Genomic DNA, 22353 nt, shown 5'->3' with positions numbered 1-22353 from the left:
ACTGGTGTTTATGGAGACAGTATGCATGATTTGCAACCGGTGCAGTAAGGGTACATCGACTGAGGAGTAGAATGGTGAACTGTTGTGTGTGCATACAATGGAATATTGAGCAACTGCAAGAAGGAACAAAGCTGTGAGATACTCAGCGAGGTGAATGGATCCTGTAGACAGCATTCTGAGTGAACTACGGCAGAAACAAAGGCAAACACTATAATTCCTCACCAATATGGACTAACTACAATGTGTAAACTCAGAATTGAACCATAGAGCACAGCTTATCAGGGGAATGCTTATTGTAATGGTCCCTAGATTGTAAGCTATTATAGCAGTCACATCTATTCCTGAATTGTAATGGCTATCTCCAGATTCTGAGACGCTTATCCCTTTGTGTATAACCTGATGGATCCCTGGAACTTTGGGTATCTGTGTGACACCTGAAACTCAGAGCTAGAACTCAGCAGATATGAATGTCAGTATTAGCACATATAGCAACTGTTAAAAAAGCTGAAAGAGTCCAGACTTCAACTAGAGATATGAATGAAGTAAATGCGGTTAGGACTAGGGCAAATCAGGCCAAAGGGTAAAGGACAATACTGACTGCATTTTAAAATTTTAAATTTCGTGAGACCAAGGGAAGAGATGTTTAGTTGGTGCAACATCTCCATTTCCTAAACAATTTAACTCATACAGTTTGTGCAAATAACATAATTTCCTGGAACTTTTAGTAGGAAGTGAGACCTGGTAGGTTTGCATAGGTTACTGCAAAATAGAGACACATCCCAAAGTGATTTGGACAGAGAATAAAAATGTATGTGCAGGGCCCCTCTGAGGACCTGGGGGAAAATGCAGAGGTGTTGGGCTTCCTCACCTGGATTGCTGCTGTTGTTCTCACAAACACTGGGGACTAATAATTTGTCGTACCAAGCCCTTGATTTTGGGGCTTGCCCTTATGAATCTTGCTGCTGCAAAGGAGAGACTAAACCTGCTTATAATTGTGCCTAAGAGTCTCCCCCTGAGTACCTCTTTGTTGCTCAGATGTGGCCCTCTCTCTCTCTTGCTAAGCCAACTAGGCAGGTGAACTTGCTGCCCTCCCCCCTACATGTGATCTGACTCCCAGGGGTCTAAATGTCCCTGGGAACATGGGATATGACTCCTGGGGATGAATCTGGACCTCACATTGTGGGATTGAGAACATCTTCTTGACCAAAAGAGGTATGCAAAATGAAACGAAATAGTTTCAGTGACTGAGAGATTACAAATGGAGTTGAGCGGTCACTCTGGTGGGCATTCTTATGCAATGTATAGATATCCCTTTTTAGGTTTTAATCCATTAAGTAAATACCTGAAACTATCAAATTGCAACCCAGTAACCCTGACTCCTGAAGATGACTGTATAGCAATGTAGCTTACAAGGGGTGACAGCGTGATTGTGAAAACCATGTGGATCACACTCCCTTTATCCAGCATATGGATGGATGAATGAGCAGAAAAATGGGGACAACAAACTAAATGAAAAATAGGGTGGGATGGGGGGGGGGGTGATTTGGGTGTTCTTTTTTACTTTTATTTTTTATTCCTATTTTTACTTTTTCTGGTACAAGGAAAATGTTCAAAAAATAGATTGAGGTGATAAATGCACAACTATATGATGGTATTGTGAACAAATGATTGTACACTTTGGATAACTGTATCATATGTGAATATATCCCAATAAAATTGATAAAAAAAAAAGACAAGGAATGTTTAAAAAAAATCTTAGCACCGACATTGGCTGTGCACTCTTCTCCACAGCCCTGGACAACCTGTCAGGATGCAACTCCCAATATAATGCAAATGGCATATGACTCAAGCCTTCTACATTCCACAAGCATCCCTGAGATGATCCATGACTCTCTAGGAATGGGCTGTGCCCCTCCAGCGTTTATCTTTCTTTGCAGAGGAAACAAAACATCTACTGACTGGGCCACACTCTGCATAGGTTATTGGACAGTGATGGGACAAGGCATTCTTGGGTTTCTTATTGTCCCTCTAAGAATTCATGACCAATCTGAGACTTCACATAGACTGTTCCCTTCAATTTAGTATCCCGAGCAAAAAGTGATTTGCCTGCTGGAGGGGGACCCATGATTCTAGATTAATCTTTTCTGGCAGATCATTATTGCCTGGGCTTGGAGTAAGTACCAACAAACACATGATATGCAATAGGTCACCCACCTTGGCTTGACATTGCTGAGTTCACAGCACAAGCCCTTTAGGCGCAGCAAAAATCATTAGACTTTAGCCAAAGTACTGCTTGGTAATCACACTGTCGTAGACTTCCTCCTAGTCCAACAAGGAGGTGTATGTGCTATTGCTAACACCTCCTGCTGTTTGTGGGTTAATACCTCAGGGGAGGTGGAACAGGAGGTGACCCAAACCCAACGGCAAGCTCACTGGCTGCAGAGTATAAGAACAGATTCTATGTGGGATCTCTTCAGCTGGTTCCTGGGGGCCTGGGGGCATGGAAGCGATCATTACTCTGGACAGGCCTGATTACCTGCTTGGTGTAATGGCATGCACAGGAATCATCACTGTTCCTAACGTGCTGCAGCTGCTGGTCTTGCCAAACTTTTACCGTCAATATTGTTGAGAGTTATGGGTCAACAGGCATGACCTGTCTTCCTCTTCATGTCTGAGGGAGAAGGTGGGCTTATGTTATGGAACCTAATGTGGAAGGTTAGGCTAGGCCTGGTCAAGAGGCTGAGGGCTGGACTGCTGGGAAGTCATGGGCATACTCAGTGGGCATCTCCCAGCCCTCACCTACCAGGTCTTTCCCAACCCCTTGTTTGCATGCAGATGTTTCAGTATCTTTCCATTTTGCAGCCCAGGGGACACATTAGGTCTCAACTGTGAAAAACAAGCTACCCAGAAATGGAACAGTTTGTACCTTAAACCTGAAACCAAGAACAAGAAGCCCCAGCTGCTTGCCAGGGTTTTTGGAACTCTGCACAAAGGTTGCATGAGACATGCTTTTTGCACAGGATAGGGCATCCCCTCCCAATGAGGTGTATAAAAATCCAACAGTCAAAACAGCAGCAGAGTCACTCATCTCTGACATGAAGCAGGGCATATAGTGTCACACCCACTGACCCTGAACCCAGCAGTTGGTCTCCCCTGGGGACTGGCCATCATGGGACCTCTTCTCGTGCTCTTTTGGACGCTTTGTTGTACATAAGTAATAAAAAGTGGTCAATTGTCAAGAATCTCTGTTATGCCTGAGCCTGTGTTCCCATGACACACCATACTGCAATTTGCTCCACAATAGGCCCTTTCAATCTGGAAACTCATGCCCTGAAGTTCAGGGAATTCTTTTCATAATATTTGTTAGATAATTTCCTTCCCTTTTTTATGTTCTCTCTAAAATTTCCATTAGCTTGAAGTTCGACCTCTTAGACTAATTCTCTTATTTTCTTATCTTTTTTCTATTTTCTCTCTCTTTTTGTTCTACTCTTTGGAAATTTTCTCAACTTTATTTTAGTGATGACATTTTTCCATTTCCAAAATTTCATTCTTTGATTGTTCCTTTATTTATTTATCATCCCAGTGTTTTTTTTTCCATTTTGAAAAGTTATGAGAATAATACAATGAAAACACATATATGAGTCTTGTACATTTACCTACTGTTAACCTTTTTCCACATTTGCCTTTTCTCTATATTCAGACTATTTTTTGCTAAACTATTTGAGAATGAGCTGCAGACACCATTATATTTCACCCTGAAATATTTCATTAGCATGTATCTGCTAAAAACAAGGACATTCTCCTTCATAAGTGGAACACAGCTGTATCATACCCAAGAAATTCAGCAATATGATACTCATAAAAAATATAGCCCACATTCAAATTTTACCAATTGTCCCAATTACATCCTTTAAAATTTTTTACCATACAGGATCCAATCAAGATCCCACACTGAGTTTACAACAGTTTCCTAGTCTCTCTTTCTCTCTCTCTCTCTCTCTCTCTCTCTCTCTGTGTGTGTGTGTGTGTGTGTGTGTGTGTGTGTGTGTGTGTGTGACATTGACATTTCAAAAATGTCTAGGCTTTTCTCTCTTTGAAATTAACAAGTAATATATGGGTTATTCTTTTAAACTACCTTAGTATTTTATTCCCTGGCAGTTTTTCACCCTATGGTTTTAGCAACCACTGATGATCCTTAATTAAATCATTACAGTGATGGCTGCAAAATGCTATTTTCTAAATTTATCATCCCTTTTACATTTATTAGTTGGCATTCTTTTGAAAGAAGAGATTTCTCTTTTCTTCTGACACATTTTTTTGTTTATCATTACAGACTCTTATATAAGTTTTTAAATCAACATATTTTTATTCATTAGTTGTTACTATTCTTTTTAATGCTCAGGTTATCCCAAATTTGGCCAGTGGGAGCCCATTCAAAATGACTCCTGTGTCCTTGTGATGTGCCTTCATTAATTTTCCTGCCCTAGATCTGGGATCAGCCATTTCTCCAAGGAGCTCTGATTCCTTTTGGTGAGGAATAGCATTCCATACCCAAGATCTGTGTGTTAGGTGTACTCACTGCTAGTGGGTTTTTACTCTATCTAGGGCTTTTCGGTGAACAGAGTAAGGAAATTTACTTTTTTTCTTTTAAATCACAAATTCATATTGATAACTATATTCTAATTCAACATCAAAAGGGACTTCCTTCTTTCCACCTATTCCATATTTGTATCTCTCTTCCCTCAGGTGAGAACTCTGGCTTTCAACAATATCAATATATTTACTCATATGCTCAGTCTTACAATACACACAAAATATTTGCTATACCTATTCATAGTAACAACAAACTTACTAAGTTCAAATTTTCTTTTGAGTTATTTTTCTCCTTATTACAATAAAGGTATATAATCAGAGTACTGTGGGTTCAAAAGTTACTTGGATCAATTATACTTTTCTTCTATGTGGTTATGTTATTAATTTGATATATAGTTAATTACACTTCTTTCTGTTTATATTCAATTTTAGTTTTTCCCCAAATCCTGGTTGATTTGTTTTTGAATATACAAAATGCTAGTAGCATCATTCAAAAGTAAAAACAACATAAAAAAGTATATTTAGAAAAATTTCTTTCCCTATCTTTTCTACCTCATTTCTATCCCCACCCTGTAAGTAGCCAATTTCATTATTCTGCGGTTTTTTCTTCCAGAGATTCTTTTTGCAAAAATAAGCAGATATACCTATATTTCTTTTCCCCTTTCCTTCTTACAAAAGGTAGCATACTGTACACTCCTTTGGACCTTACTATTTTTTCACTTAACAATATATCCTGAAAATCATGCCATATAACTTTATTTTTTCTCTTAATGGCATCTCTCCTTATTTTAGAAATCCTATGGTTTTTTTTTATTATTCCTGAGAATAGTATTTATATTTTAATTTTTTCTAATACTCCCTGCATTGTGCAGATTTTCTACCATGTTCCACATTTTTCTGTTTGCTTTAGAGGCCTTCCTTTATTATCCACTGACATTTAAGAACAGAGTATTAAAAAGCTGACTGGAAGCTCTGTGTGCATGGGAGGAGGCTTCTCAACTGGTAGAATTCACTGTAAGATGATCAGATGGGTACCTGGTCATTTTTTGGTCCCCAAATATGAACACCTTTTTTTCTGTTTTTTTTTTGTTGTTGTTGTTTATCCAGAGAAGACTCTTCTAATTATCTGTGGATGACGGAAGGTGTAGCTATGGTAGAAATAAACAACTAGTTGGCAAGTTCTTGGAGCCAGTGGCACAAGAGGGCCAGTGGGTCCTATCTTTCAGAACATGTTATTTTTCAGCTAAGTCTCCTCTCCTTGTTAATGTGCTTGGTAGTTTCTCTGTGTCCAGAACCTCTTTGATGTAATTTCCTGACAAAATGGCAATGTTTGAAAATGGCCACTTTATATTATGGTAATTTTCTTTCTAGACATCAAGGTTATTCACAGGTATTAGAAAAATGAAAATATAAAATACACTGATGGGAAGATTTAGGCTGTATATATGTTTCCACAATTGAAAAAAAAAAAAGACAGTCTAAATAGATGACAATTAAATGCCGAGGATAAACTTGGATGGGATTGGAGGATAGAGGACAGGTGGCTCAAAGGGACACAGTTGAGACCTAAGGAAAATGAAATATAGAATGTAAGCTTTGTATCATTGTTGAATCTCTTGTACTTCTTAGCTGTGCTTAACGGGATTGCACAAAAGAATGTTCTTGTTCATGGGAAGTGTATATGTGAATTATAATGTATGTTCAAGGATGTGTGCAGCTACCTCTCATATGTTCAGAAGACAGAGCAATAGATAATAGATGATAGATAGGGAGGGAGGGAGAGAGGGAAGGAAAGAAATAGCGATGTGACAGCAAGTTAAAGTTGGTGGATTGAGCTATCGGGGGAGGGGGGTCAGGGTATGATGGAATTCTGTGTATGGGGTTAGTATTGTTTTTGCAACTGTTCCTATAGCTTTGAATTTATTTCAAAATAAAAAAAAATACCACAAATCCAGAAGAAAAAAAAATAATGTGTGGTGATGGATGCACAGCTGTATGAGGGTACCAGGGACAACTGATTGTACACTTTGGATCTTTGGATAATTGTATGGTATCTGAACAATCTCAATAAAAATTAAAAGGAAAAAAAATACATTGAAGAAAGTCAATATTCTGTTCACAAAAAAAAGGAATGCAGAAAAATTATTTTATTTACATACACTTTAAAACCTGTTTCTATCACATGAGGATTAAATGCTTTCCTGATCTAACTTTTGCTTTTAATACTTTAATAAACTGAGCTAATGTAGTTTATTCTGTCTTGAAACTGACATGTATGATTTCCTATCAAAAGGAGCTAAAAACAGAATCCTATCAGGATTCAATCACATGCAAAGAATACAAATTTTGTATATTTCATTAGAAACAAATTTAAATTGCTTGCATTTGTAATAATTTTCAATGTCCTTCGAATACTAAAATTTAAAGTTTAAATCTCTTACCTGATCCAGGACAATGATTTCATCAGCGTCAACCACTGTTGATAATCTGTGTGCAATGAAAATAGAAGTTCTGTGTTTGACTACATCCCTCATGGCACCAAGAATAGTCTGCAGGTTTGACAGCAAGAACAGAAGGGGAAAAAAGAGTCTTCCATTAAGAAATTATAAATCAAAATAATCACACATTTTCTACAAAAAATATATAATTGCAATTAATCTTTTATTCTATAAAGCTTATGCCAGTACTAAATACTTGACCTAATCTAATAATTACTAAAAAGAAGAGAATATCAAGCAAAAAGTGAAGACAAGTATAACTATATGTTCTAGTTTGCTAATGCTGCCGGAATGCAAAGCACCAGAAATGGATCGGCTTTTATGAAGGTGGTTTATTTGGTTACACAGTTACGGTCTTAAGGCCATAAAGTGTCCAAGGTAACACATCAGCAATCGGGTACCTTCACTGGAGGATGGCCAGTGGCGTCCGGAAAACCTCTGTTAGCTGGGAAGGCACGTGGCTGGCGTCTGCTCCAAAGTTCTGATTTCAAAATGGCTTTCTCCCAGATGTTCCCCTCTAGGCTGCAGTTCCCCAAAAATGTCACTCTTAGTTGCGCTTGGGTATTTGTCCTCTCTTAGCTTCTCTGGAGCAAGAGTCTGCTTTCAACGGCCATCTTCAAACTGTCTCTCATTTGCAGCTCCTGTACTTTCTTCAAAGTGTCCTTCCTGGCTGTAGCTCCTCTTCAAAACATCACTCACAGCTGCACTGAGCTCCTTCTGTTGTCAGCTCATTTATATGGCTCCAGTGATTTAATTTAGACCAACTCTGAATGGGTGGGGTAACACCTCCATGGAAATTATCCAATTAGAGTCATCACGCACAGTTGGGTGGGGCGCATTTCCATACAGACAACCTAATCCAAACATTCCAACTAATCCCCACTAATACGTCTGCCCCACAAGACTGCATCAAAGAATATGGCTTTTTCTGGGGAACACAATACATTCAAACCAGCACACTATATTATCATGGAAAAATATTTATCTTTAAGATAGGTAATGTTTCTTTAAATTAAAGTCTAGAAAAAGGGAGAGATTTGCTACACTTAAAAACATACAACAAACAAACAAAAACAACAGCAACAAAGAGGAACTCCAATGATACCAGGAGCATAGCCAGATAGGATGTTTACCTGGTCATGAGAACAAATATAAAATGAGGAGTGACCCAAGTGATGGGACACAGAGAAATTCAAAATAATCAAAAGAGAGACATGGAGAGACAGAGGATACAGGAATATTTGTATTTCCTTAGTCCAAACTCAGAGGACAGAAGAGGAGACAAAGACAACTGTATTTTTGACTGGAGGAAACCTCTTTCTTTCCCCTCAAAATTCTGATTTCTTAATGTGTAATGGAACACTCATTTTTTTTTTAACTGCATTTAAAGTTTAAGAGAGTTGTTCATACATTCAGCTGTGCTTGGAACCTGCATCTAAGTACAGCTAGTTCAGTGTAAACAGCGTGGGGGATAGGAATATATCCAACAACTTCCTACTGATATTTCTAAACACTGTGTTTATTAAAGGTATAAAATTATCAAGAATAGATGGTTACCCAGGAAAAGACGACTTTATATTTCATTAGGGCAGACTCATTATCAAGGGCAAGGTCAGTCCTAAGAAAAACTGAGATGGTTGTATGGCCTCCTCTTACCCTCAAGAACTTAAAAATCTAACATCATTATTGAGTGCCCTGGATCTTTCAAACAGGGCCACTAAAATTTACCAAATCTTCTGGTAACTCATTTCCTTGAGGGGTTTTCTGTAAACTATCGATGGGTTATACTCTCTGAGATAATAAAGCTCTGTGACTCAAATAATGATTCTTAGTAGGACTTTTAATTTGTGGTCCTGTTTAAGGGTTACTTTTAAATATAACAAATCCGCATGCCACACACTTCACTTCGGAATTAAACTGCTTTAAATATGCTGCAGATCAAATAATAAGTCCCAAAACATAATTTTATCTGCAAATATTATGTACCACAGCCTGTAAGGGTGAAATTAGGCCTATCTTTCTTTGCTAGGTTTCCACTATATATTAAATTGAAAGGGAGGTAAATGGAGACAATTTACAAATAACAACTGTCTATTTTCAGTTCTAGATAAGGGGATTAGTTCATGAAATGTCTATTGCTTTTAGACTTTTGTATTAAATGCAAAGAGGTGAATATGAAGTCTAATGCAGTAGCTGGGGTAGTGTCATGACATCAGTGTCACAACACCTTGCTATTTCACAACTCTTACTGTGAAATGAATATAAACTGATACCAGCACTGCAGGTTGCATGCATCTGACTTGCATCTTAATAAGTTATTCCATGATAAGTGAAAGGCTTTCTGTTGTGTACTGTTTTCACAATCATTTACGTGATTTATTTTAATGAGTGTAAAGCAGCACCCAGACACTGCCATAGGAAAGAGACTAAACCATTCCTCCTCTTTCACCATATTAGGCAATTCCCACAGCTTTGCAAGATGCAATGCTAATACAACAACATAGGTACCACATAGTTCCAAAAGGAGACACATTTGCAAATGGACTTAACATTTCAATATCTAGTTCAATGCAATCTGGCAATCTTACCAACACATGCTATTTGGGGAAGAAAGGGACTGTCTATTTTGCTCCATAGCACCTCCTATTGAAGTCCATTCAAAATACAAAGTAAGGCAGCCATTTTACTGAAACTCCCAGGGAGAAAACTTAAGCACTAAGAATTGAAGGGCTTTGTATTGTCATCACTATTTACCTCTTCAGTAATCGAATCTAATGATGAAGTGGCTTCGTCATAGAGAATGACTGGAGGGTCTTTCAAAATGGCTCTTGCAATTGCGACTCTTTGCTTTTCTCCTCCTGGTAAAGAAAAATTTTAGTTTAAGGAAATATATCATAAGGCTTATTTTGCTTCTAGTATCTCCACTGATTATAACCACCAATAATATTCTCAATATTTAACTCTACTCCTGATCACTGTTTATTTTATTAAGTTGTAGAGCCTGAAGTTCATACAGAATATCCTTTGACAAACTATATTCTCTGGAACATAAATGTATTACTGGATTCTGACTTTATGGCAGGTGAAAAGAATGAGAAGAGGTAATAATTTCTGTTCCACTATTATTACTCTCACCAGAAATATGTTCATTATATACACTACTTTATATATTATAGAAATTTCCCAATGAACAGCAACTTCAGAGAAAAAAAATTCAATATTAGAGAATTGACAAAGCCAAAAACAAATTCAATCTGAAACCTGAAAATTTAAACAGATGAAACCATATTTAAATTTAACTCGTAACATAAAAGAAATGACCATTCAGCCAGTATTCTCAAGGATATTTTTTTTGACAGAAAGCTATTTTCCCAGCATTCTTAAAAGTTATACTAGAGACCTCTTATTTCCCCTTAGTTATTTGCTATAGTCCTCTAGCGTAACAGAATTTTAAAATTTAAGGGAAACAGAGGCCCAGAAAAGTTAAGTGATTTGCTCAGGTCACAAAGCAAGTTACAACAGAATCTGGACTAAACTGACTTCCAGTCCAGTGCCCTTCCATCACAACATGTAAGTACATATTTATTCCAAAGTATAATCTAGTGAAGATAAGTAAGCCTTTCTTTTATGACTGAGACTTCTGTAGGTTCAAGGTTATTAATCTTATATTCAACTATGGTTGAAAGTATAGGAGATTGTGCTTTGTTGAATATGTATGTCCCTTTTGGCTTCTTTTCTTGTCTGCCATCCATTAACTTAGCAATATGTCTGAAAAAGCTTCTGTTTTTCAACTTGAGTAACTTTCTTAGGAAGCAAGCTCACCTGCAATTACCTGGTACACCAAAATACTGTTTCATTTTTACTTGTTCTACAACTATTATTTTAAACCTGTAAAGGGCACTCCTTCTATTCGTGAATTCGTCTATATTCATGCTATCCTCACCCTTCCACATTTCATAAGATCCAAATTTTCTTATCAAAACAAGTATCATACCAAAACTATCTGCATGCTCACCTATCGGCCCTAAATCAGAAAGTTCATAAAAGATGTAGATACTCAGAAAGTTTGTAAAAGATGTAGATACCCAGAAAAATGACTAGTTTTGACAAACCTCTCAAATTTCAAGAAATTAACCCAGTTTTAACTAATTCAACAGTATTCCAGAACTTGGAGAAGACACATGAGTATGTTCTCTAAGACAATTATTAGAATAGGAACTAAAAATAAATTGCTCATTTAGAGAGGTCTGGTTGTAAAGCACTGGTTATTGGGTAAGGAGAAAATTACTTTAGACATTCTTATTCTCAAAGTTAAACAAAAATGGTGAAAAAAGGATTGGAAAACAATATGGCATACCTAACTGAAGCACAATCATGAATACTTCAGACTAGACAAAAAACTGGGGATCACTAGAAATATCCAAATAGACAAATAATTTGGGGGTAGGATAATTAATTGGAAATTACTCTTATTAAGAACAATGGTAAAATGTAAAGGTAGACTATGATAATATAGGCATCTTAGATTACCCGGTAATGATCAAATAATCACTACAAACAAACTTAACTCGAAAGTAATCTTTGGTTAACATTTTCTAAGCCTATATTAAAACTTTCTAATAGACTGCAAATTCCTTGAGAACACACCCAATTATGCTTCATATTTTAAATTCTCAAATCATATAGTATGTACCCAGTAAATGTTCTGAATAAATGAATCCAGTTTGTTATGAGAGGAATGGGGATTCATTAAAATCCATGTAGTAGTGACGTTTTCAACATGGTGACCTAAGACATTCCTGGAAATATTTACCCTCCGAATCAGCTAATAAAAGAACACTTGCTTAGAACTCTGGAGGATGACAGAAACTGGAGAAGGACTCCATAAATACTGAATAGAAGAAAACGAAAAATAATCTCCAAGAACAGGCAGGAAATTTCTGTCCTGGACATGCCAGTCCATACTCCTCCCCTTCACTTGGTCACACAGAGGCAGCCTGGCCCAGGTCCCTTCACCCACAGATGCAGATTGTAGAGCCATTTGCAGCAGCAAGCTAGAGCCTCACGCATATACAGACACAGGGATCCAAGTCCACAAACATCCATGGCTGAATACAAGCCACTGAGTCATGCTGTGTGCTACATACAAAAGGGCCTCAAGGGGGGGAAAGGAGAGAGACTGCAGAAGTGTTGGCAAGAGGTACAGTCAATCCAGTTGCAGTTGGCTGGACCATGTAAATGCAAAACAGACTTTTCTGGATTGATCTACCTTTCTGGATTGATTTCATCTGGCTCCCAGGCTGGAATACCCTAGCAGGGAAGAAACTGGAGGCAGAAAAGCCTAATAGGAAGGCGGGGTGGGGGTGGTGGGGTGGAAGAAGGAGGGAGGATGAACTGCTGTAAGAAAGAACTGGTTTTAGAACAGAAAAGTGTAAGGAAAGGGGGAAATGAGTGAGGGAAAGAATTTAAACAAATCATAGCTAGGGAAAAAATTCTGAACAAAAACAAATGGAATAGATCTTGATTTCTGGAGAAGAAACAGAGGAAAGGATGCTTTACCCTGGAGGTAAAACAATTGTACAAAAACATAATCTTAAAAACTGTACCACATATCCAGGGCAAGAATCAGATAAACAAGAACTGAGAAAACATGAACAGTTAAACACAGGCTACTGTGGTGTCCATGATAATTTGGACTGAGTATCAAAAAAGAGCCTTACTACAAAGCCAATCAATAATAAAACTCTAGAAAAGAGAGAGAAACTGACCTTCAAAGTTAACTCATCAAGATAAGCAGATGCCCAGACATCAGCAAAAAAACTACAAGCCGAACTAAGAAACAGAAAGATATGGCTCAGTCAAGGGAACAAATTAAAACGTCACAGGGTGAAAAGACTTTGGAACAACTAACCAAAGAAGTTAAAACAAATCTCAATGAGTAAAAGGAGATGAAGGAAAATATGGCTACAGAACTAAAGAATATTAAGAAGACAATGTATGAGCATAAAGAAGAATCTGAAAGCATAAAATAACCACAGAAATTGCTGGGATGAAAGGCACAATAGAGTTTAAAATACGCCAGAGGAATAAAACAGCAGATTCGAACACGCAGAAGAAAGAATCAGTGAACTCGTATAAAAGATATAAATATACATGTCCATGAAGTATAACGTACTCCAAACAATAAATTTTAATAGATCTATTCTGAGACATGTATCAAATGCCAAAGATAAAGAGAGAATTCTGAAGGCAGCAAGAGAAATGCAATTCATCACATACAAGGGCTCCTCAATAAAGCAGTGCCAATTCCTCATCAGAAACCATGGAGGCAAGAGGGCAGTGGTATGATATATTTAAGGAACTGAAAAACTGTGAACTAAAAATGCTTAATCTAGCAAAACTGCCCTTCAAAAATTAGGGAGAGATTACTCACAGAAAACAGAATCTGAGAGCATTTGTCAACAAAAGATCTGTCCTAGAGAATTACTAAAGGGAGTTCTACAGGTTGAAAGGGAATGACAGGAGAGAGTGGTTCGGAGTAGTGTGAAGAAATGTAGATCTTCAGAAAGGATTACTAAAGGGTAAATGCAAAACCCAACAGTACTGTATCCTCAATATAAAACTCTACTCTTCAATTCCTATTAGAGTCAGAACACAACCGAACAAGACAAAAAGGTGTATTTCTGGATAATGGACATGAAATATAAAGAGATAAAGTGGGACAAATTAACATAATGAGAGGAAGCAGAGGAATATGGGAGCAGTGAACGTATATGCTATGGGAGCTAAATTGGTATCTTTTCAAATTATTAGGTTATAGATGTAGGTTGCACAATATAAATCCCAGTATAACCATAAAGAAAATATTTTAAAAAATACAGAAAAGGATAGGAGAAATGGATCAGTCAGATACATCACAAAAGATCAACTTTGTGGAAAAAGAGGTTGTAACAAAGGAAAAGAGACAAAAAAAAATCTGAAATATAAAAACCAGAGGAAAAATTCAGCTGAAGTAAGCAAGTACTGCCTTTACAGTAATAACACTGAATGTTAATGGATTAAATCCCCAATCAAAAGACACAGATTTGGCAGAAGGGATTAAAAAAAAAGCATAATCAAATTATATGTTGTTTATAAGAGACTCACCTTAGACCCAAAGACATAACAGTTTGAAAGTGAAAGGATGGAAAAACATATTCTATGGAAATAGTAAACAAAAAAGAGCTGGGGTAGCTATGTAGTACAGGACAAAACAGACTTTAAGTCAAAAGCTGCTAAAAGAGACAAAGAAGGACATTGTATATTAATAAAAGGAGGAATCCACCAAGAAGAAATAACCATGATCAATATTTATGCACCTAACCATGGTACTCCAAAATACATGTGGCAAGCACTGTCAAAACTGAAGGGAGGGAGGCAGGGCAAGAGGGCAGCATAGAGAGGTGTGGAATTTAGTTAGTTCTCTATAGCAACTAGTAAACAGCCAGGAACAACTAGTAAATAATCTGGAACAACTGTTGGGAGACATCCATGACTGGGAACAAATTGTGTATCAGCCTGGAATGGGTGGAACGGCTGAGATCCCAGCAGAGAACTGTAAGTAAAGCTCTCTAAACTGCAGAGCTGGTGCCCCTCCCCCACCAGAACAGCAGGCTGAGCTGAAACATTATCTGTAGAAAAAAGAAGCAGGTTACCTGGAGCAAGGGAAAGTAACTCAACCAAGCTCCAACTGTGGCTTTAATTAAATTTGGACTACTGAATACAAACTACAAGCACAGATAAACCTGGAGCAAGCAGGAAAGGAACCTGAGGTTCCTCCCAGCAGAGAGGAGATAGGGCTGATGGAAAAAAAATACATAAATAATTAAAAATAGAGGCTTTTGGAGACAGCTGAGTTACGAATACTGGAAAATGGCTGTGTTCCAAGAAAAGAGGCACAGAAAACTGGGTACCAACACCAGTTGACCTGTGAAACTTGGGGCTGGGGACTGGCTCTGAAAAGGCGCTGTCTTTTTCCTTTTTCCTTTCATCCTAACTAGCTCTTTAGAAAAAGCATCAGGCATTTTCAAATGTCAGTTCTGACCCAGGCAAGGGTGGAGTTAACAGAGTCAGAGAGACAAAGGAGGAATTCAAGTACAGAAGATAACTCCCTAAAGGGTGTATCTTCCCTAAAAAGAGGGTGGCAGGTCCCGCTCAAGTGGCTGCCCTCTGGCAGAGAATTCTGACCCCAGGGCCTGGAGGGGGAGCAGAAACAACTTAGGCTTGGCTTCTGACACCATCTGCCCTTGCCAGGACAGGGTCCTCTAAGAATTAAAAGGACCACACCTCTTTACACCAGTGGGGAGCTACGGGCTGACAAGTGTCACATGCTGGGCAAGACAGTAAAAGCACAGAGTCTAGAAGCCCCACAGGGAAGTCTCACAATCTCCTGGGTCTCACCCTCAGGGAAACCTGACACTGAATACAGCCTCCTCCTGAGACCTGGGACTGTCTGGGCTGGGAAAATCTGATTGGGGTAATCAAGGAAACCAGATGCCTAGACAAGAAAAAAATATGAATCACATTAGAAAAAACGAAGAAATGGCCCAGTCAAAGGAACCAACTTATACTTCAACTGAGATACAGGAATTAAAACAACTAATTACTAATCAAACAATTCTCCTAAATCAAATAAAAAATCAATCAACAGGTTCAGGGAAGATAAGACAAAAGAGATGAAGGATATAAAGAAGACATTGGGCAAACATAATGAAGAACTCAAAAGTTTGAGAAAACAATTGGCAGAGCATACTGGAATGAAAGGCACAATACAAGAGATGAAAAACACAATGGAGACATACAGCAGTAGGTCTGAAGAGGGAGAAGAAAAGATTAATGAACTGGAGGAGAGGACATCTCATATCTTACACACAAAAGAACAAACAGAGAAAAGAATAGAAAAATATGAGCAGAATCTCAGGGAACTGAATGACAACATGAAGCACACAGATGTATGTGCCATGGGTATGCCAAAAGGAGAAGAAAAGGGGAAAGGGGTAGAAACAAAAATGGAGGAAATAATCACTGAAAATTTCTCATCTCTTATGAAAGGCATAAAATTACAGATCCAAGAAGTGCAGCATATCCCAAACAGAACAGATACAAACAGACCTATGCCAAGACACTTAATAACCAGATTATCAAATTTCAAAGACAAAGAAAGAATTGTGAAAGCAGCAAGAGAAAAGCAATCCAACACATACAAGGGATGCTCCATAAGACTATATGCGGATTTCTCAGTAGAAACCATGGACGTGAGAAGTCAGTGGTATGATATATTTAAGATACTGATACAGAAAACCTGCCAACCAAGAATTCTATATCTGGCAAAACCAACCTTCAAAAATGAGGGAGACTTTAAAGTATTCTTAGACAAACAGACACAGAGAATTTGTGTAAAAGATACCTGCTTTACAGGAAATACTAAAGGGAACACTACAGACAGATAGGGAAAGACAGGAGACAGAGGTTTGGAGCACAATTTTGGGTGATGGTAATACAATATGTAAGTACACAAAACAAACATGATTGTGAGTACAGTTGAAAAGGAAGGTTCCCCGTTGGTGGGGAATTAGAATAGTGCAGCCCATCTAAAGTGGTGTATACATACAATGGAATATTGAGCAGCCGCAAGAAGGAGTGAAGTTGTGAGGTGAATGGACATTGAGGACAGTATGTTGAGTGAACTAAACCAGAAATGCAAAGAAAAATATTATAATGTCTCACTAATATGGCTAACTATAATGTGCAAACTCTGAGAATTGAGTCTGAAAGCATCGCTTATCAGGAGAAGGCTTATCATAAAGATTCCTAGATTGTAAGCTCTTACAGCAGTTACATATATTCCTCAGTTGTAATGGTTATTTCTAAATTCTGAGATGCTGAGCTCTTTGTGAATAACCTGGTTGGTCACTGGAACTTTGGGTATCTGTGCGACACCTGAGATTCAGAGCCAGAGTCCAGCAGCCATGAATGTCAGCCTTACTCCACAGAGCAAATGTTAAGGAGTCTGAAAAAAGAGATCAGACTTCAATTAGAGATATGAATGAAATGGACTTGGTTAAGACTAAGGTAAATCAGACTAAAGGGTAAAGGACGATAGAGACAGTGTTTTTAAAACTTCAACTTCTGTGTGACACCAAAGGAAGAGTTGTTTATTAGTTGCAAAATCTGTATTTTTTGTAACACACTATATAATTTAACTTGTGTGATCAGTTTATTCAAATAACATAATTACATGGAACACTGTCAAGGGAGTGAAATCTGTTTGGTTTTTACAGGTTAGTGTAAATCACCAATACTTTCCAAAACAATTTGGGCAGAGAATAAAAATGTATTTACAAAGCCCCCTTGAGGGACTAGGGGAAAATTGTGTTATTCAACATTAATTGCATGGAATGTTGAATAGGGAATGAAATCTGGTTTGTTTGTACAAGTTAGTGTGAAACCCTATCTATCCCATTGTAATTTGGGCAGAGAATGAAAACGTATTTGCAAAGCCCCCTGGAGGGACTGGGGGAAAATGTTGAAATATTAAATTTCCCCACCTGGGGAATTAATGATATTCTCACAAGCATTGGATACTACCAATTTAGAAGATGGAGCCCTCGATCTTGAGGCTTGCCCTTATGACGTTTATTACTGCAAAGGAGAGGCTAAGCCTACTTAAAATTGTGCCTAAGAGTCACCCCCAGAGAACCTCTTTTATTGCTCAGATGTGGCCTCTTTCTCTAAGCCAACTCTGCAGTTAAACTCATTGCCCTCTCTGCTACGTGGGACATGACTTCCAGGTTGTAAATCTCCCTGGCAACATGGGACATGACTCCTGGGGATGAGCTTGGCCCTGGCATCTTGGGATTAAGAAAGCCTTCTTGGACCAAAAGGGGAAAGAGAAAGGAAACAAAGTAAAATTTCAGTGGCTGAGAGATCTCAAGTACAGTCAAGAGGTCATTCTGGAGGTTATTCTTATGCATTATATAGATATCTCTTTTTAGCTTTTAGTGTACTGGAATAGCTAGAAGGAAAGACCTGATACTGTTGAAGTGCAACCCAGTAGCCTTTTTTCTTAAAGATGATTATATAACTATATAGCTTACACTGCGTGATTGCATGATTGTGAAAACTTTGTGGCTCCCACTCCCTCTGTACAGTGCATGTACAGATGAATAGAAAAATGAAGACAAAAAGTAAATGAATAATAGGGAGAGATGGTGGGGTATGGGACGTTTTCGGTGTTCTCTTTTACTTTAACTTTTATTCTTATTCTTTTTTGTGTGTTGTAACGCAAATGTTGAAAAACTGATTGTGGTGATGAATCCACAACTTTATAATGGTGCTGTATACAACTGACTGTACACCATGGATGACTGCATGGTATGTGACTATACTGCAATAAAATTGAATTAAAAAATAGAACTGAAGGGAGAATGGACACCTCTCCAATTATTATAGTTGGAGACTTCAATACACCACTCTCATTAATAGAACATCTAGACACAAGATCAATACTGAATGAGAAAATCTGAATAATATGATAAACGAACTACAATCTATAGGTTACCAGGGGCTGGGTTAGAGGTAGAGAATGGGAAGCTAATGCTTAATTTTTACAGAATTTCTATTTACGTTAATTTTAAAGTTTTTGAAATGGATGGGTGTGATGGTAGCACAATACTCAGAGTATAATTAACAGCTCTGAATTATATGTGAATGTGGTTAAAAGGGGAAACTTTAGGTCATATATATGTTATTAGAATAAAAATTAAATGATAAAACAGGACTATATAGCACAGTTAATAGTACAAGTATAAAAATGTTAATTCATGAATTACAACAAAGGCACCACACTAATGCATGGTGTTAATAATAGGATGGTATATGGGAAAAATACATCTAATGTAAACTATGGACTAGAGTTAACAATACAATTTTAATATTCTTTCATTAATTGTAACAAGGGTACCACATTAATGCATGTGAACAACAGGGGGGCACAGGGGATTGATGTATTTTTTATATCATTTTTCTGTAAACCTACAACTTTAATTAAAAAAAAATTTAAAACAAAACAAAATGGAATGCCCATAACTACTGCCAAACATAAGAGAGAAAAAAATCCATGTAGCCTAGTCTTCATTCTCTTTTTGCCTTACATTCATCCCTAATCTATACATTTTCTTCCACAACTAAGCTAGAATGAAAAATAAATGTAGAAGGTGTAGTATGCTTGTATGAGTCACATTAACAGTTTCAGGAATTAGGTATAGTTATCCTTCTGAAATGCAAATGATTTGGGGCAAGGAAACATTTTCATGGATCCTCCAAAAAACTTCGAAGTCATTTTAGCAAAATTCACTATTAACCTTAGCAATCTCATAATTAAAGACTCAAATAGAAATGTACAAGGCCCCAGATTTACTTATCATTGAACCAACAAGGATATGACAATGAAGTTGACTGTACGGAAAGTACGGCAGTTAACAAGGATCAAGTATATAGCAAGGATCAACTATATAACAAGGAAGGTTCAAGTATAAGGAATTCTACGGTATTGAAAACATTAAGAATAACCTAGGAAATTACAATGAGAGAGAGACTATCTACTATCAAATTACTTCTCTGTACTCTTACTACTTTTCCAGGTGAATAATGACCTTGGTTTTCCTTTAACATACAGATCACAGATATTAAGTTAACACTGATATGATTTATGTATAAATAACTTACTATTAAGCACCTATAGTGTCACTGATCTGAGTTATGTATAAATAACTTACTATTAAGCACCTATAGTATTTGCAACTGCAAGAAAAACAAAAGACTTGCATAACCTGAGAACAGTTAATTCTAGTATGTCAAATTGTTTACAGTGAGGGATAGGAGACTGGAGATCTCACTTACAGTGACTGGATGAGCACTAGGTTTGAACTATGTCATGACATTTTCTTGAAAATGGCTCTGACAAATTAAAATTTGAAGGGAGTATGCAGGTGATGGGCAGGTATAAAATCTTTGATTACCTGAGAGTTTGAGCCCTCGTTCCCCTACTTGGGTATCATATCCATGTGGCATCCGGAGAATTGAATCATGGAGTCCAGCTAATTTTGCCACTGCATACACTTCTTCAGGTGAAGCACTAATATTCCCATATAAGAGGTTGTAGTAAATGGTATTATGGAAGAGGACAGCATCCTGGAGCAGATTTATATATAAACACATATATATGTATGTTCATTATAAAAAATTTCAAACAATGCAGAGCATAGAGAGTATATGATAACGCCTTTTCACCAACCCCCTCATCCCTGTAATCCTATTTCCCTTGGTAATCACCATGAACCATTTCTTGGGTACCATTCTGGATTTTTTTCTAAGCATTTCTAGGTATAAATACACACTTTTTTAATTCAACACAAGTGGGGTCATATTGTATTATTTTACAAATTTCTGTCTTCACTTAACAGCATATCTTGGTGATTTTTCCATGTCAATAACAGATACCTAGCTCATTCTTTTTAACAGTTCTATATTCCATACTACGGATGTATCATTATTTATCCATTTGCCCTATTGATAGGCATTTTGTGGTTTCCAATATTTTGTTGTTATAAGCCATGTTGGAATAAAACATCATTGTATATATGATTTTGTTCACCCATGTGAGTATTTCTGTAAGAAGGATTCCTAGAAGTAGACTGATGGGATAAGAGATAAGCATAAGTTTACCCTTGATAGTGTTGCCAAACTGTCTTCCATAAAAAGCTCTAATAGCCTACAATCCAACCAACAGTGTATGAGTATGTCAGTCAGCAACTCTGAATATTAATAATTTTTTGCTACTTTTAAGGGTGAAATGTGCTTTTTGTTTAAATTAGTATTTCCCTAATTACCAATGCGGTTGAATATGTTTTCATATGTTTTTAAGAAGCTATTAAATTGGACTTAGAGAAAACAAAGAATTTATGCCCTATTTTTTGAGAGAAAGTTCACTGCAAGCATTCATTAGACATTTCAATTTATTTTGACATGACACACTAAAGCTGATTTACTTAAAGTAAGCATCCATCTCCCACTTTTGAGTCTCCAAAAGGTTGGAAGGCTGTAAGTTAGTAAGGTGAAATAAAATGACTCCCATTAATTCACATTAATCAGGATGTCCAATTAATTAAGAACTTTTTAAATATCATAATCAGCCCGAGTTTCAGATAACATTTTAAATAATATTTAAATCATTTATATATCTCCCATTATTATACAAAATTTCTTGTATTGAGATGTCACTTAAATCCAGTGAGGTCAAAGTTGTCAATAGGACATACTTCTTTTTAAATACTTTATACTCAGGAAAGTTAAACAAATGCTAACAGTGGAAAATACAAAAAATAAGGTAAAATAAAAATTAATTAAATAACCCATAAATCCACTGTCCAGTAATAACTACCATCAACATTTTGGTGTGGTATATTTTCTGTTTTCTCTATTTACATGTATTAATTTCGTATTATAAAGTTGGGATATTATATTTTGCTTGGTATCCTCTTTTTCAACATAACACTCAATAATTCTTTAAAAATGTGACATTTGAAAAAGGCTGCACGACATTTGATATTTTGATAGTAGTTTAACCATCTACTCATTGATGGACATTTAGACTGTTTCCAACATTTTGCTATTATAAATAATGCTGTGATGAACATTTTTGCGTATAAAGATTTGTTCACATCTTTTTTTATTTCCTCACTAAAATTTCTTAAGGGGCAGAATCATTGGAACAAAAGGTATGAATATTTTTCAGGCTCTTGATACATATTGCAAATTTTACTCTTCAGGAAAGCTGTATACGTCCACCGGTAAAACAAGACTGTACATTTTATTCAACCTTGCCCAAACTAGATTAATAGATTTTAAAATTCTTGCCAATCTGATGGGTGAAAAGTGGTATACCATTGTTGATTTAATTTATATTGCTAGGACCCCCAGTGAGGATGAGCATCTTTTGTTTATTAAGCATATATATTTTACCTTAGTGAAGACGTTTTATTTTTCAAGAAGATACGGTTCTCCTTAAATAGCCCTAGAGAATGGCAGGAACAGAGTTCCATGGATGATGTCATTGAATCCTAAGTAGCCACACCCTAGAATCCAGTTCATATGACATAAGGTTTAGGTCAGTGTTTCTCATCATAGAGTCTATGAACTGTCCATATCAGAATCATCTAGGAGG

General features: G+C 36.9%; 1 protein-coding gene across 1 annotated transcript in view; it reads right to left on the bottom strand.

Moving 5' to 3' along the window:
* Window positions 1-22353, bottom strand: part of ABCB7 (ATP binding cassette subfamily B member 7) — a gene marked incomplete at its 5' end in the record, with an annotated part of 140168 nt that overhangs the window by 53383 nt on the left and 64432 nt on the right. The window contains 3 exons of the mRNA XM_037822735.1: window positions 7035-7142; window positions 9846-9949; window positions 20150-20321. Of these exons, the coding sequence (XP_037678663.1) occupies window positions 7035-7142; window positions 9846-9949; window positions 20150-20321 (384 nt within the window). The remainder of the gene's footprint in view (window positions 1-7034; window positions 7143-9845; window positions 9950-20149; window positions 20322-22353) is intronic.

Source organism: Choloepus didactylus, chromosome Y (assembly GCF_015220235.1).
Source record: "Choloepus didactylus isolate mChoDid1 chromosome Y, mChoDid1.pri, whole genome shotgun sequence".
NCBI lineage: Eukaryota > Metazoa > Chordata > Mammalia > Pilosa > Megalonychidae > Choloepus > Choloepus didactylus.
This window is presented reverse-complemented; position numbering and strand designations above follow the sequence as displayed.